Genomic DNA, 16,283 nt, shown 5'->3' with positions numbered 1-16,283 from the left:
CGCGTGGGGCGCCGCGCCCCGTTCGGAGGCCGAGAGTGACTCCTGGTGGCACGGCCGGCCCGGGGAGGAGCAGGGGAACTGGACTCCATCAGCAATTCATTGAAAGGTCCACCCGCAAGAAGAACTAGCGCCCAAGTTTTGGCACATCACAGATGGACACCATCCGCCCCTACACCCACCGGTGGGATACGGCAAAAGAAAAAAAATCCCAGACTTAAATTTTTCTCTCCATTTTTTATAGAATCATTGAATGGTTTGGGTTGGAAGGGACCTTTAAAGATCATCTAGTTCCAGTCCTCTGCCTTGGCTAGGGCCACCTTCTATTAGACCGGGTTCTTCAACTTCGCCTTGGACACTTCCACAGATGGAGCAGCCACAGCTTCTCTGGGCAACCGGTGCCAGGGCCTCACCATCCTCACAGGGAACAATTTCTTCCCAATTTCCCACCTAACCCTGCCCTCTCAGTTTGAAGCTGTTCCCGCTTGTCCTGTGACTCCAGTCCCTTGTCCCAAGTCCCTCTCCAGTTTCCTTGAAGCCCATTTAGGAGGGGGCCGTGGGTGCTCCGCAATACTGAGAGGCACATCTGCGTGGCTTCACGTGGGAATGGCCTTTAGCAGCACTGTGCTCTCACAGTGACATTTTCCATCCACGCAGGCTGCACCGCGCACAGCACGCGGGCTCCTTCCAAGAGCGAGCGTAACGAGCGAACAAGGAAACTACATGACAGCTAAAAGGAAGATTTAGGACTCATTACAAAACAGAGCCTAAACATTAATCTTAAACAGATGCGAGCAGACAACACAGATGTCATCAGGAATGAATCTGGGGCTGAATTTCATCCACCCGGCTGGATGGCCGGCGGGGGTGCGATGAATGGTAAGGGAAGCTGTAGCTGTGAAATCAGCAGTGCTCAGCGTGTCCTGCCCTGCTGCTGCACAGCCCAGGACAACAAATTACTGTCGAGAAAGACAGTAGTATCAGTTAGTATTTAACGCAGTGAAGAAGTAAGAGGGAAGCAAGCAGAAGTAGTGGGCAGATATTTAACGAGGGAACATCTCCCACCAACACAGTGAGGGCTGATCTCAATAAAAGTGGCTCCATGCTCAGTACACATAACAATAAGCAGGAGTGGCCAGTCTGAGTGGGCGATGAACAGGGAGAAGGGTTTGATGATGTGAAGGGGCTTTTGCATCATGTTCCTTCATCCCACTCAGTATTTGCTTTTCTTATCACGTGTTGAGACTGGTAGCAATAAAACACTTGCTAACTCCTTTTCCAGAACTTCAGGAATCAAGTCTGAAAATGTTTTTTTATGGTTTCCCAGTGGAATATTTCAGCAATAAAGCTCAGAGTGTAATTGAATCCATTCCCGTGGCAGCCTTGGGCTCCAAGACTCAAGCAGAAAGTTGTTTTCTGTCTGCTTCTGCAGCTCGCTCCAAACCCAGCATTTTCTGCCTCTCATCCTCTGTGCTTTCCCAACAGATGAGCTGGCTGTGGAGAATTCCCAGCACGTGTGAAAGCCTGGTGCTGAAGCACAAACCTGTTTTCCACAGACAGTGTTTTCAGTAATGTTGTTTAAATAACTGGCTGCCCATAGGTCCCTGCTCTGGACAGTGCCTTTTCCCTTTGTCAGAAGGGGGGAAAAACAGAAATAACTTTCAAGCTTTAAAGAACTGGCCAAGACAGTTTAGTCTTCGTGGACAGAAAATTCACTCTGTTCATTTGTGAGATTTGTGTTTTTGTCTCAGATGGCTGTGCCTTTGCTACCCATTGAGTAGGAGCCTTCCTGATGGCGATGGAAACCATGGATAGGAAAAAATCTAATGATCCCTACAGTCCTTCTGAAGTGATTCTGGGCTCCAAGTCATTAAGACATGTTGATGTAGCAGTGCTAAGCCCTGTGGATAGACAGCATTTCCTTCACTTCCAGTGCACAGGATTTGGCTGCAGTTACAGCCTTCTTTCCATGTAGCCTTTCCAATGCTTCTCTGTCTGCTCCAGTTTGTTGTTATTCAAGTCATATGCTCCAAGGTCACAAATAATTTCAGAAGTATGTCCCTTTCACAATGACCTACAACTCTGCACTGTCCTTCTGAGCACCTGAGCCGTCCCAGTTATTTATGGCTTTATCCTTCTACTTCTCCTGCCAGGCAAGGAACACAGGTAAAGGACTTGCCCAGGGCCACAGAGTCAGAGTGTCCCAGCCACTGGATGATGTCCCAACCACTGGATGATGTCCCAGTCACCCAGCTCTGCTGCGTAGCACGTACTCACAGGGACATCTTGGCTCCACCAGAGGTCTCCAGGAACACAAAATGGAGACCAGCTTCAGAAGTCACCCTACAGTTTCAGAGAAGATCCTCAGATTCACAAAATCTAAATAACAGCAAGAAGAAATATTTTTAGCAAGTATTTCATGCCCAGGGAATGAGGATATCTCTGTAATATGATCAATGTACTCTGGGTCAGAAAGTACCTGAATCACAGATGCCCTAAACAGGTGAAGCATTGCTCTGCAGAGAGTTGAAATGAGGAGTGTAGTTCTGACTACACTCAGAATACACTGGGATTTCCACCAAACTTAAAAATCCCTTTTTTATGTCACAGGCCATTTGCTGCACACATGCAACAGCTTTGTGTTTGCTGCCTCCCTCCCTGCCTTGGCAGAGGGCGTGACACCTGATCTGGGTGCCCCAGACTGGGAGCAATGGAAACATTGACAGATAAAATAAATAGGCCATGAAATACAAATGTGAGCCTTTCTCTCACCTGAATGTGTTTATCACTTTGTCAGCCACCTTTGGGTCTGAACTGGCTTAAGATAAGTCTGGAGTTATTTGTCCTTCATCCGCAAAGTCCGATGCAGCTGCAAACATGCCCCAAAGCATCACCCTACATTGGACAAGCAGCAGTGCAGCACCCACGGAGCTGAAGAGCTCTGGGGTAGGCCAGCAGCCAGAGAGGCTAACTACTACTAAAAATTGGGGTAGAAGATCCTTCTGCTAGAATTTCATTTCTCAACCCTATCAACAGTTGAAATTTCTCAATATAAGTATACTCTCCTCACCTCTACCTGACACATGACACTGCCCATGGATACCTGGCTGCTGCAGTGACTGTGCTGAGGTTTGTGTCTGTTCCCTCACTGGGCTCTATTAGCTCCGGTTCTCCAGCACGGGCTCGTGCACTTGTGATTACTCAGAATTTATATGTTACCTGGCAGCAGCTGTTTTGCCTGACAGCACTCAGTTTAATTTCCAGTAACACAGAAATGGGCTCATTTCAAGCGATACTGTTACCTAACAAATGGAAATTAAGCCGCAGATTGGCTTTTCCCTTATTTGTGTTAAACAAAACACGCCAGCGTTCCTTTCCCTCCTTTGTCTGGAGGCTATAACACCTCATCCCCTTTCACTGAAAGCCCTTGGTAGCCATTAATTGCTCCTCAATTTAGCTGCTACCACAAGGGTTAGGTCATGCTCAACCTAGTTGCAGCCAAGGCATGGGATGGAGCCGTGCACCACCCATTCAGCCACGGAGCAGGTAATGCTGTGCAGGGCAGCCTCCCCCTCCTCTTATCCCAGAAAAGGCAGCAAGCAACAGGAATTCAAAGGCAGATCTCCTTACGGCTTTGCAAAGCCCTGGCCCAATTATTTTCTTTGTGCTCTCCACGTATTTTACAGGAGATGATTCGATACGTTAAAATGCTTGGAGGGCCTATAAAATAAAGCAGTTATTGTTGCAGCAAGCCATGTTCTCCACCTCTCAGCATGCCAAGATCAGGAAAGCAAATCCCAGTGCCAAAACACTGAAAATTTTGCTGTATGTTGCTAAATACCACACTTAGAGATTTTGTCTGGTATGAAACAACATAAAATTTGGCAGTTTTATACCAGGCACCCTGGCTCACAGCAGAACAGACACAGCAGAGTATATGTACAGGCAGATTTTCCTCACAATGGCTACAGTGCTGCCAGTGCATTCCTGGAATGTGGAAATACATGGAAGCCACCGTCAGTGATGAAGAGAAGCATGCTGTGCCTAATGTACCAGAAAAGCTATTCAAGAACTCATCCTTACATAAAAATAACTCCAAAGAGGCTGTGTCAGCTCAGCTTTGTAGCTTCACAGGTATTTGTTTGCTGTGCCCTGCACACTGGGCTTCACCCTGCACTCCTGGGTACAAACCCAGCCATTCCAAGCGAGGGATTTCAGTTCATCCCCTCATTTGCCCATTCATTTGACTCTTTGGGCTCACAGATTTCACAGCCAGTGCAGAACTGAGATAATTTCAATACAAATGATACCAGAAAATGTTGTTTGCTCTCCAGAGAATCACACCTGAGATCTGTGTGGTGGCACTTCTTCACCCAGGTATAACAAGCTCTGCTGTAAACAGCAACTGCAGGTTTAAAAACCCAAATATCCAAAGTTCCTTTCTAAAATTGGTTGGAAAACTATAAAGTAAAAAAAAACCCCGACTATCCTTTAGCTGTAGGTGTTAAATCCTATGATACAATCAAGGCAGCTGGCTATTCCCAGATTTCAGAAATGGTGTTGCAACACTGGGTTTGAATTGAAGAAGGTGAGCCCATAATGCAAACAGTTATTTCAGCCTGATGCTCTCAATAACGATTCACAGGAATATTCTCCTGATGGGACAAAGAGCCTGGAATCACATGCTGCATCACTGCTGGCCCTGTCTGGAAAAGCAGCTGCCATAATTCTGTTGGTGTTGCTGATGTAACCCAACAGCTCTTAAAAAAAAATTGTAGCTCCCAGAAATTCTTCGTGTTACACCACAAAATTACACTGAGTTTCAAGAACAGAATATTAATTCCGTATCTTCTAAGCCTTCAAAAAAGAAAAATCAACCTTTAAAAAACAGCCTATGGACAGCACAGCAGGCCAGGCTGGGGAGGGTTTGGAGTAACTTGGTGTAGTGGAAGGTGTCCCTGCCCACGGCAGGGAGTTGGAATGAGATGGTCTTTAAAGTCCATTCCAACCCAAGTCATTCTGGGACTCTGTGACTATTCCTGCTCCTTAAGGACCATCAGATGAACATGCCTCTCTTGTAGATAACAAGCTGGTCACCAAAAGGGAAGTCAAGGAGTAATGAAACTTTAACTTGTCCTCTGAATTTCCTGTGCTCATTCAGTTGTACCATGATTTTAATGTCTGGTATTTCTTACCTTTTAATTCATTTTAAAATGGTTATAGGAGTACTTATTTCAAGAAAGTACTGTGATGTTGAAAGGGCAAAAGCTTTTTGTCTTGAGAACCCATTTACCTCACACTCTAGCAGAGTCCCATGTGTAGGAACTCTCCTAGAACAGACACCTCAAATCAATAATTATTTCATTAATATAGCTTGTTCACGTCTCTCAGATATTTCATCCTCAGAGTTCACTTCTGTGAACAGTGTAAAATTCCAGTGTAAAATCCTCCAAGCTCTTTCAGTAGCACAAACCCTGCAGTGAATTCAGTGGCCTCTCCCAGTAAATGCCTCAAAAGAGCATCCCTAAACACAGCTTTCTTGGCAACAGGAGACACCAGGAGCCAGGTTTGAGCTGCGCCAAGCACAGATGTTGGTGGAGGTGCTTTGTTTGGGCTTAGGCACTAAAAGCCATCCTCAATCTTCCAGGAATAAAAGGTCACTCCTGAGAGAATTTCATCCTTCAGCATGCTGTCAATGAACCAGGGAACACAAACCCTTTCTGTTCTGCCCACGTTCTATGCAAAAGCACTCCAGGAAGGTTTGCCAGCTCACCAGCATCACCCAGCCTAAATTCAGTCCTGCAGGAACAGCCTGTGGGCTCAGCCACCTCTGGGATCCATGGAAGATGTTAGTTTTACTACCCACAAACCTCATATTTGACAGTGAAATCACATGGAGAGTTTTCAGATAGGAAAACAATAGGAGTAAAACATGTTTCAAATGCTCCATTTATTCCCCTGCATTTAGTCTGGCGTTGCAGCTGGAACCCAGAGTCACACAACTGTGTAGTCATGAAGATTCCAGCCTTCAGGAACTACCATGAAGCACTCCCCCAACTTCCAGCAGAGATTTGCTTCTCCTAAATCACTGCTTATTCCTCTGCCTCTTTTTCTAACAGTTTTTTCACTGAAATGCATCAACATTTAGAGATCACACCATCAAGAACCTCCTGCCAAGATGAACTGCTCCAAATCAAGGACAATCTTTGACAAGTCATTTCCAAATCCTAGTAGCTATTAAAAACCCCACTGCCTGAGTCAGTATTTGAGCAGCTACCTAGACTCCATTATCCAGAAAATACCAGGTTTCCAACAGAGCACATTTTAAATAGTAAGCCTTTGGTTACTGTTGCCTTAAAATAAAGCTCCTAAAACATGTTTTACAAGCATTTTTCTGCTCTCCAGTGACACCTGGAAGTGCTTGGGACTGACAGAATATGCAAACTACACATCAGATGCAGAAATACTTATTTTCAAGCAATTTTAAGAAGCTTATTTTTTAGCTTTACAAATTGTATAAAAATACTACCCAGAGAACAAAAACTAATAATAGTCAGTTCTGTGAAGAGGAGAAAACAATCCTTGCCCTGAATCTTACATATCTTGTGGAGTGGGAATCTGTGGTTAAATTCCAACTAATTGATTAAAATAAAATCCATGCCAGTCCTGATTTTATTTTCATTCCATGATTAAATACACATCATGCTTTCATTAGCAAAAATTACACATGGGAATAAAACAGATGCCTGAAACACATCCTGCCAGAGTCCTTGACAATTAAAATTTCCTTGTATTAACTCTACCTGATGCCAAAAATGTCATAGGCTTTTTACTGAGGCTGTTATCAGCAGTGTACTTTGAATCCTTTGTACTACTATGCTAAAAAAATCCCCTGTTTGGATTCCCAGTTACATTTCTTAGCATTCCAGCTGGCTGCTGGGCAGAGGCAGAATACAGGACTACAACAGTGACCCAAATGGTAACAAGCCCTTGGTTTTGGCACTCAGGTTAGAACCCAAGTCTGACCAAATATGCAAGGAATTATTCTGGGACTACATTTCTTCAGCTCTCCTGATAAACCATTCTCCCAGTTGAATGTATTTCATTTTGCAAAAAGATGTAGCAGTAGGATTCCTACCTTGAGGACATCAATGGATGGATCACAGAGGGAGGACTCACCACTGCTCAAATAATGCCTTGATTCCTATCCTGGGAAAGGACTGGAAGTATTTACTGACCCTTAAAGATCTCCTGGGCCCTGGGAATGAGGAGAAGCATGGAAAGTACGAGAAGCAATTCCCCGATAAGCAAACATGACCTTGCCTGTGAAACAAAACCTGATTGCCTAAGAGGGCCTCCTTGATGTTTGAAAGAACAAGTTTATTGTCACCTGCAAATGTGTTTGTCAAGGCATGAAGAAATCTCATTTTCCTGCCTTTCAAGCAACAGCAATATTCTGAGGTTACAAAACAGAAGAAATGAAGGCAACAAAATTGAGCAAAAGGATTGCACACAAAAGTTTACTCTATATATATATATTTAAAAAAAAAGGAACAAGGAATGGATAGTTATGCTTTGAATTCTTTTGGATTTATGCACCTAAAATCCATCCTGAGAAATTCCCTGGAAAACTTCTGGTCAGTGTGAGTCTAAAGACATTAATATATAGCAGGTTAATAATGAAGGAGGCATATGTCACATCACACCTTTATGTATTCATGAGATCAGGGAAAGGAACTGACCAGGCATGAACCCACTCAGGCAAGGGACTTAAAAACACTCCTTCTGTGGGAAAAGACCTGAGCTACTTCAGAGGAGACACAATTATGCTAAGTCTGAGAACCTCTGAAAGCCTGAATTTAAAGTACCAACTGGTCCTTTTTTTTGAAAGTGCAGTGGGTTTTATACTCATTTCCCTCCGTAACAGCTACCTTCATGTTCACCTAAGAAAAAAAATTAAAGATCCAGCACTTACATTGCAAAAGCTTGTTCCCTGTTCCACTGCACAACAGAGAAATGAGATTTTTGCTTTGTAGAATACCTTTACCTCTATTGGTCACTGCTTACCAGCACAAAAATTAAATATCAGATAATCTTTATGTTTCAAACACAAATATCATTCAGTTATGTTGGTCTCTGTATTTAGCACATCTGATTTCCTTCTCTCTTACAAACTTGCAGCTTCCCTAAAACAAGTGAGGTTGTAGCAAGGACAAAATTTATGGGCGAATTATGCAAAGCTGAAATGTTTCTAGGGCAATGTTTTATAGTCCCTTTGAGCTCCATACATAGTATTTTACTGTGCACTCAAAAAGCATTTATTTACACACGTGTCTGAGGTTTTCTGTCAGGTTTAAAGTTCAGACTTTTCTCATCTAATCTAATTTGTCCAAAATGGATGGCCTCACTTTCTTCCTCTGGAAAACCAATGCTGTTACACTGTTTCCAATTCTTCCTCCAAAGCAAAACTTGGGTGTTGGCAGCTCCTCCAGAATTTCAAATCCTGCCAGACAGAAATTGAAATGCTTTTATTAGAAGGAAGTAGTTTTATTCGCCTCTTGGATAACCCTTTGCAAACCATTCTTTATTCATCTGGAAAACTTGCAAGTCAGTTAATCTGTGAGTTTATAGGACTGTATTGTTACACTGCACCACGGCTTTATACAGCTGAAACTCTTCCATGGATAATAAAAATCTTAGCTGGCTGACTTGCACAAATTAATGGCAGAAGAAGATGAGGACTTGCCAGTAATTTTGGTTCCCCAGAAGGGATGGTTGTTTCAGATCCACACTGAGTTTCAAGCCTCAGGCTTGAGATTCAGGAGCTGACTGGCATGTAAAAAAAACTCCTAGATGGATCAAAAGGGCAGCTGGGGAGGTGATATAAAAGGGCACAGATTTGTCAGTTCCCCTAACCATGGGTAACAATGTTACCCCAATTTTGGTGCAATCAAAGGGTGAACTGGGTCTAGTAATCAAAGACCCAAAAAGTATCAGCCGGCCACGCACACTTTCCCAGGGTAATTAGACCAAAATTCCCAACCTCCAAAGCCTCAGCAAACCTGTCCTCTCCTGGCACTGGCAAACACAGGAGCTGTAATTCCCAAGGAAAACAGAGGGAAGACAGGCTGGAGCATTTATAATCACTTTACCTCCTCTAATCCTGATCTGGGAAAGTCAATATGCTAACACACACATTAAAATTCACTTATCCCTTCCTTCAGCAACCCCAAGTTGGCAGAGGGCTCTGTTCAGCTGCTTACCTTCTCTGAACTCGTTCAGCAGCTCCTCCTTGGTCCAGTTGCAAGAGGTGATGAGGAAAAAGCCCTCTGGTTTCAACACCCTGCACAGGGATCCCACGTACAGCTTCCGCTTCCCCACCGCGTCACTGGGGTCGAGGCTTATGGCATCAAAAGTCCCCTTGTCAATGCAAATGTCAAAGCCTGACAGCTCAGCTGAGGGTGCCAGGAAGTCTTCTACCTAAACCAGAAGTCTGCAGCTGTGAGAACAATCTTCTACTCGGCAGCTTCTGAATCTTTAATGCATAGCAAGACTTTAGGATACAAAGCTTCAATCCTGACAATGGGCGTGCTCAGGGAAGGGTAACTCACGGTGCCACGGCAGCTCCTTTCTTCTCTAGACACTGTGTGATGATCTATTTGCTGTAACCTAAAGCTCAAACTAACACACTTGAAGCTCATTCTTTAAATCATTATTTGTACTTTGATGCCTGCCATGTGCCAGGCACTGCACAAATGCAGATGAACAGACAGAGCCTGCCACACAGAGACTTTACAGCTGATACACAGGAGCAGAGGCATCACACAGCTACAGAGCAGGAGGGTAGAACAGCCTCAGCAGAGCTCAGAATGCCAGGGAGCCACAGAATCACAGCGTGGCTGAGGCTGGAAGGGACCTTTGGAGGTCATCTGCTCCTACCCCTGCTCCAGCAAGGCCTCTCAAACTTCCTGCTGTTCAGCTGCTGGTAGGGATTCTATCACTTAAGGATTTCTTCCTCTACCTCAGGTCTGAAATTCAGAATGTAGCAGCTAAAATACACAACTTGCCAACTGGTGAACCACTACTCTGCTCCCTACTCCAAGCAGGGAAATCATGTTAGCCCTAATGACTGTTACAAACAAAAAAACAAAGACCAAAAATCTTCCTGTAAATAGATTTATTTGGCTAGAGTTCTCTCACAAATGAATGTCAAAAGACATCATTCATTTAGTACACTGAGTACATCTGAATATCAACTAGCTCGTTTAATCTTGAGCTCAATTGCTTTCTATTTCCTCAATTACCTTTCTCTCAAGACTTACCTTTAATTTAATGTTAGACATCCCTTCTTTCTCTCTTACTTTTTCTGAAAGCTGTATTGCAGAAGGTGAGTAATCAATACCTGTGAGATTCAGGTAACCAGACTTTGCCTAGACAGAAGCAGAGAATCTTAATCAGTGTGCTAGCAACTGTTTTTCTCCAGCCAGTACATTCCCTAGCTATAATCCATCTCATCTCTCCTCCTCTTAGTAACAGGAAAAAAACACAACCCACCTTTTACTCATTTTTCTATCTGTTACCATTACAAGAGGTAAATAGCTGAAAGAGCTGAAATAATTCTGCCTAAACACCCCAGCAAAAGAACTGGTGACTGAAAGCTGGTTTATGTCAAGTGGAAAACTGAGCACAACTGTGAAAAGTAACACCCTGGAGGGGAACAGGCTCTCTTATCTGCACCAAAAGTAACTTAGAAACCAGGAATTTTCAGTGATGAGGGCATGTGACACAATGCCAGATGCTTCAAAATAAGGAAAAAAACCTCCCTGACATGTAACACTGAAGATTGAGCAATTATTTGGTTTATTACCCAAATTTTAAGAGCCAAAAGATGTAATACATTGCACTAGAAATCCACTGCAAAATCATACATTTTCCTAATTATTCATGCTAATGTCTATTTGAATACAATTATTTGCATGCTGCCAGGTGTCTGTATCAGCAATTTTCCAGCAGGTTATGCACCACATATAATAGCACACAGAGACTTTGTTAATCTAAGTTTGTTGCAGATAAGGATAACTCAGCTTAGGGAACTCTGTGAGATCCCAACAACCCTTTGGCAAAGCAGGTGGGCTCCTGGCATCAGCTGGAGCTGGGCATGTGGGAGAGGAGCAGGGACACACGTCCTCGAGGTAGGAGCTGAAAGGATCAGCTCAGGGTATCCCATGTACCAGTGGGTCTGGAAAGATCCAAACCTGATGGAAGAGCTCTGATTCTCTGGCCAGCTGCAGGCTGTCACAGCAGAGACAGGGAGGAGGCTCGGGTTTGGAAAAACACATGGATTGAAGCGGTGTTAAGCAACCAGCTGCATGCCTGCTTGTTCCAAAGGCTGACACCTCAACAGCCAGGAAAACTATGAGGAGTTTCCACAACTGTCCTTCCTCCTTACAGCAGCCCCTCAGGCCTGAGCTCGGTGCTAACCAGCTGTTCTGAACCGAGGGCTAATTGCAGCTGAACACAAAGACACTGTTGTTTGCATGGGATGGAGAACATTTATTGCTCAGGCTCCTGCCCACGTTCCTCCCCGGAGCAAAGCAGGCTTCCTCAGATGCCTGTGCTGAAGGTTTGGGGGTGGAGGAGTAGTTCCCACAACAGCTCCTCTGTTTGCAAAGGAAAGGCCTGAGTCACTTCAGGGAGTTCCCATTCACTCCTCTAGTCTTGGGGGCAGAGAAGGAAGGTTTAGAGATAAACAACATCAAATGCTGCAGAACCTGTAGTGCCTGACTGTGACAGGAAGGGATCCTTCCCTTGTGCCAAACGTGACCACACTGCACCCTGCAGCTGGACTGCTGCCCTGGAGCTGGCATTTACAGCACCCTGCTGCTTCTTCTTGAAGAGGCAGATTGAAGAGCTGAAGGGAGTTTGGAACATTATCAGCTCTGCCCTGTGTTTGGGGCTGACACCCCCACTTGGGTGAACACCCTCCACTCAAGTAGTTCCCTTGCAGAGAGGTGCTGCTAAAGCCCTCTCTGACTGAGCTTTTTCCAGTGTTGCCATTTCTATCCCATGATGGAGTCCAACTTCAGTGGCAGGACAGTCCTACAGTAGCTGCCAAAAGAATTCCAACTTGATTTCCAAGCCTTGCAGTAACACACAAAAAATTCCATTTACATCAACTAAGCAAGCGAGATCCTGAATTATTTAGCAAAAAAAAACCAATGTAATGTTTGAAGCAACTTTTCAAGAGGGAACTGGACTGAGAATTTCCTATGAAAGCAACCACAGTACTGTGAGGTGCTTAATGTAAGGGAGGAGGGTGCTCTCACAGCAGTTTTTAATGGTTTTTAAAAGCTATCAGGCTGTCATTTTCCCATTACAGTGTGAAAAATCAGTTTCCCATTTGTAAGTGGAGTCAGTATAAAATTGAAGTCTTACAAGTGAGAATTTTCAGTTGGGTATTTCAACCATGATAGAGCTACCATTACACTCAACAATCACCATTATTAGGCTAATTTCTCTTAGTGAGATGAGACATTTCTGCTTTTGATGACATAAATCCTCCTGTGCTGTGGTGAAGCAGCCAGTCCCCACAAAGGCTTTAAAGTCTTTTAAAATCAAAGTCCTTGTTAAAGAAAATTCCAGTGCAAACCTGACTTTGACTTCCAGTCCTTCCAATTCCTACGGGAACTAATGGAGCCAATGGGGAATGCAGAACAGATGCTGGGACTGTATGACAGCCCCTTTCTTTACCAGCTCCCCTGCAGTATTACACCAAAAAAACCCAATCAAAAATAGGAAAAAAATACTAGAACTCCTAAACATCTTCTGCACAACAATATCATAACATACCTGATCAGATTTCCCACCCTGACAGAAACAGACACTTCTTTAAAAGAAGTGTTAACAACTTTTGAAGTCATATACACAAAACCTTTGGTTTTACCTGCTTTTTACATCAATTAAGAGTGTTATTATGACAACTGAGTGCAGAGATAGGGTCTGGTTTTGCACATGAGGGTACTTTGTGAATTAGTCAAGTTAATTTCCTTGTCTGGGAGAGTTTACATGACAATGGGAAGAAATGCAGTTTTAAATGTGGGGAAGCAGGAAGGTAAAGTTAAAACAAGGGATTCTCAGGCTGATTGATTTAGAGAAATAACTTCAAATTTTGAAGCCTGAAGTATTGACACTTTTTGTACTTCACACAGATAACAGGCCCTCATGATTACCACTGCCACCTGTGAGAACTGTATTTAAACTGCTCTGATTCTGTAGAAAAAATACACAAACTTTGCAAAATACCAACCAATTCAACCAGTAAAACACCGTTCCCAGTCCCAATGTCAAGCACAGAGCTGTCAAGGGGGACCTTGTGCTTTTCCAACCACCTGATTATGCGCACCATGCTTTCTTCTCCAAACCTGGAAAAAACAAGGGCTCAGGTAATTAAATCAGAAAAAATGTACAAAAGGCACAGCAAGTTTATTTCATCACTCACCCTCTCCAGCTTTTGCAAAGCCCCTCCTACTGTTACTGAGGTAACAACTGCCATAGCTCATATTCCATGTTTGCTTTGTTCAGATTAAAATTAATCACACAGCCTTAAAATTCACTGAAACACCAATTCTGGGAGGTGAAAACATCCATATATTAAAAAAGGGAGCAGCAAGGGCAACTTGCTGTGTTGTTAAACCTGAGCTCAGGGATAAAAAGCAGATTTGTCAGTAACATACACCTCAATTATCAGCTCAATTTCTGTGTAGTGACACATGTCCAGGTGCAGCTAAGCAATCTGCACTGTGAAATTGGGCAAGAGAGGAACTGCTGGTTTCAATGGTAAAACTCCCCATCGTTTTGTCAGCAACCCACTGAATTGCTGGCTGTGGTTTTGCAATGTCTTTCATGGTAAAGAAACAGCAGAAACACCCTGCAGGAATTATTTTATTTACCAGATTTCCCCGGTATCTCCAATGTCTTGAAAAGTTTGCAGTTCTCTTTCGTACGCAGCATCCCAGCTGGAGTCGCAGGGGAAGAAAGGAGAGGATATCTTAATTAATACTGGGAAATATTTAGATTAAAGAGGGATGGGAAGAAAAATTGTAAGATAGTTTAAGGCTATATATTTGGAAGAAATTGACTGTGTGGGTGGTGAGGCACTGGTTCTCAGCACAGGGAGAACATGAACATGTGGAATAGAGTCCAGGGAAGGCCTGGAGATGTTCCAAAGGCTGGAGCTGGGCTGGCAGAGGTGGGGGTGTTCACCTGGAGAAGGCTCCAGGGAGACCTCAGAGCCCCTTCCAGGGCCTAAAAGGGCTCCAGGAGAGCTGGAGAGGGACTTGGGACAAGGGCATGGAATAACAGGACAAGGGGGAATGGCTTCCCGCTGCCAGAGGGCAGGGCTGGACGGGATATTGGGAAGGAATTGTTCCCTGGGAGGGTGGGGAGGCCCTGGCACAGGGTGCCCAGAGCAGCTGGGGCTGCCCCTGGATCCCTGGCAGTGCCCAAGGCCGGGTTGCACAGGACTTGGAGCAGCCTGGGACAGTGGAAGGTGCCCCTGCCCACGGCAGGGGGTGGGACTGGATGGGATTTAAGGTCCCTTCCAACCCAAACCATCCCATGATTCTACGAAAGGGCGAGAAGGCTGCATCCTGTGTAGCAGCGCCACTTTACAGAATCACAGACTCTCTAAATAGATAAACAATACATAAACCAGAGACTGGTATGTGCTGGGAGGGACCTTTAAGACCACTCATTTTCACGCCCCATGCCGTGGGCAGGGCCACCTTCCCCACAGCGGGTGGCTCCGCGCCCCGTCCCGCCCGTCCCCGCCCCGGGGGCACCGCCGGTGCCCGGCCCGTGCCCGGCACTCACTGCTCTCTGGTGCCCAGCACCGAGGGGCTGAAGGGCTCGTCCCCGGCCACCGCCATGCCCGGCACGCCCCGGAACCAGCGAGCGCTGCGGGCGGAGCGGCCGCGGCCGCTCCCGAGCGGGAGGACCCGGGCTCGGTGATCCGGCTGTGAGGGGGGCACGGCCCTCAGCGAAACTCGGGGTGTTTTCTAATCCCTGCGGTTCTGATCGCTGCGGCCAGCTAAAATCCCGTCCTGGGAGTGTCCAAGGCCGGGTTGGATGAGGCGTGGAGCAACCCGGTCTGTGCCAGGTGCTCCTGCCCATGGCAGGGGTTGTAAGTAAATGGTCTTTAAGGTCCCTTCCTACTCAAACCGTTCCGTAATTCCATGAAAGTCAGTGCGATATTTAAAACAGCTGTTTATTCTTTTCACTATTTATTCGTTGCAAATGTCGCAGACGTTATTGCTGTTAAAAGGTTTATTGCAAGGTGTTTTAATAAAAAAAAAAATAAGAGTGGTAAACAGCACTGCTGCACAGTTGCCTCCTGTACAGCTCGGGGTGTGTGTGTGTGTGTGTCATAGAACCCCGGAATTTCTCCCCAATATCCCGTCCAGCCCTGCCCGCCCTCTGGCCGTGGGAAGCCATTCCCCGTGTCCTGTCTCTCCACCCCTTGTCCAAAGTCCCTCTCCAGCTCTCCTGGAGTCCCTTTAGGCACCGGAAGGAGCTCTGAGGTCTCCCCAGAGCCTTCTCTTTCCAGGTGAACACCCCCAGCTCTGCCAGCCTGTCCCAGAGCAGAGGGGCTCCATCTCCCTCATCATCTTCGTGGCTTCCGCTGGACAAGCTCCAGCACATCAATGTTCCTCACGACAAGACAGACATGGAGGGGCTGGAGTGTGTCCAGGGCAGGGAATGGAACTGGGAAGGGTCTGGAGCCTCAGGAGCGGCTGAGGGAGCTGGGAAAGGGGCTGAGCCTGGAGCAAAGGAGGCTCAGGGGGGACCTTGTGGCTCTGCACAAGTCCCTGACAGGAGGGGGCAGCCGGGGGGGTCGGGCTCTGCTCGCAGGGAACAGGGACAGGAGGAGAGGGAACGGCCTCAGGCTGGGCCAGGGGAGGTTTAGGTTGGACATCAGAAGAAATTTCTTCAGAGAAAAGGTTGTTAAATGTTGGAAGGGGCTGCCCAGGGAGGTGGTGGAGTCCTCACGCCTGGAGGTGTCCAAAGAACCACTGGACGTGTCACTCAGTGCTTTGGGCTGGGTGACAAGCTGGGGATCGGTCACAGGTTGGGCTCGATGGGCTCGGAGGTCTGTTCCAAACTCAATGGTCCAAAGTCTCGCTCGCAGTTTCCCATCCTTCCCATATGGGTACCCCACTTCCCCCCGGGACTACACTCCCCATGATGCCCTGCGGGGCCGCCGGAAGCGGGCGGGCGTCCGGCGCGCG

General features: G+C 45.9%; 1 protein-coding gene across 1 annotated transcript; it reads right to left on the bottom strand.

Moving 5' to 3' along the window:
- Positions 1–6,640: 6,640 nt before the first annotated feature.
- METTL10 (methyltransferase like 10) lies at positions 6,641–14,976 on the bottom strand. Its single transcript, XM_008633334.2, has 6 exons — positions 14,869–14,976; positions 13,947–14,012; positions 13,304–13,418; positions 10,320–10,427; positions 9,261–9,477; positions 6,641–8,500 (listed from the first exon to the last, which is right to left on the bottom strand). Exons 1-6 carry the CDS (start codon positions 14,922–14,924, stop codon positions 8,373–8,375), a joined length of 690 nt encoding a protein of 229 aa, XP_008631556.1. The 5' UTR covers positions 14,925–14,976; the 3' UTR covers positions 6,641–8,372.
- Between the last annotated feature and the right edge of the window lie 1,307 nt (positions 14,977–16,283).

This window comes from Corvus brachyrhynchos, unplaced genomic scaffold (genome assembly GCF_000691975.1).
Source record: "Corvus brachyrhynchos isolate BGI_N302 unplaced genomic scaffold, ASM69197v1 scaffold514, whole genome shotgun sequence".
Taxonomy (NCBI): domain Eukaryota; kingdom Metazoa; phylum Chordata; class Aves; order Passeriformes; family Corvidae; genus Corvus; species Corvus brachyrhynchos.
Note: the sequence above shows the minus strand (reverse complement) of the source record. Positions and strands in the feature narration are given on the sequence as shown.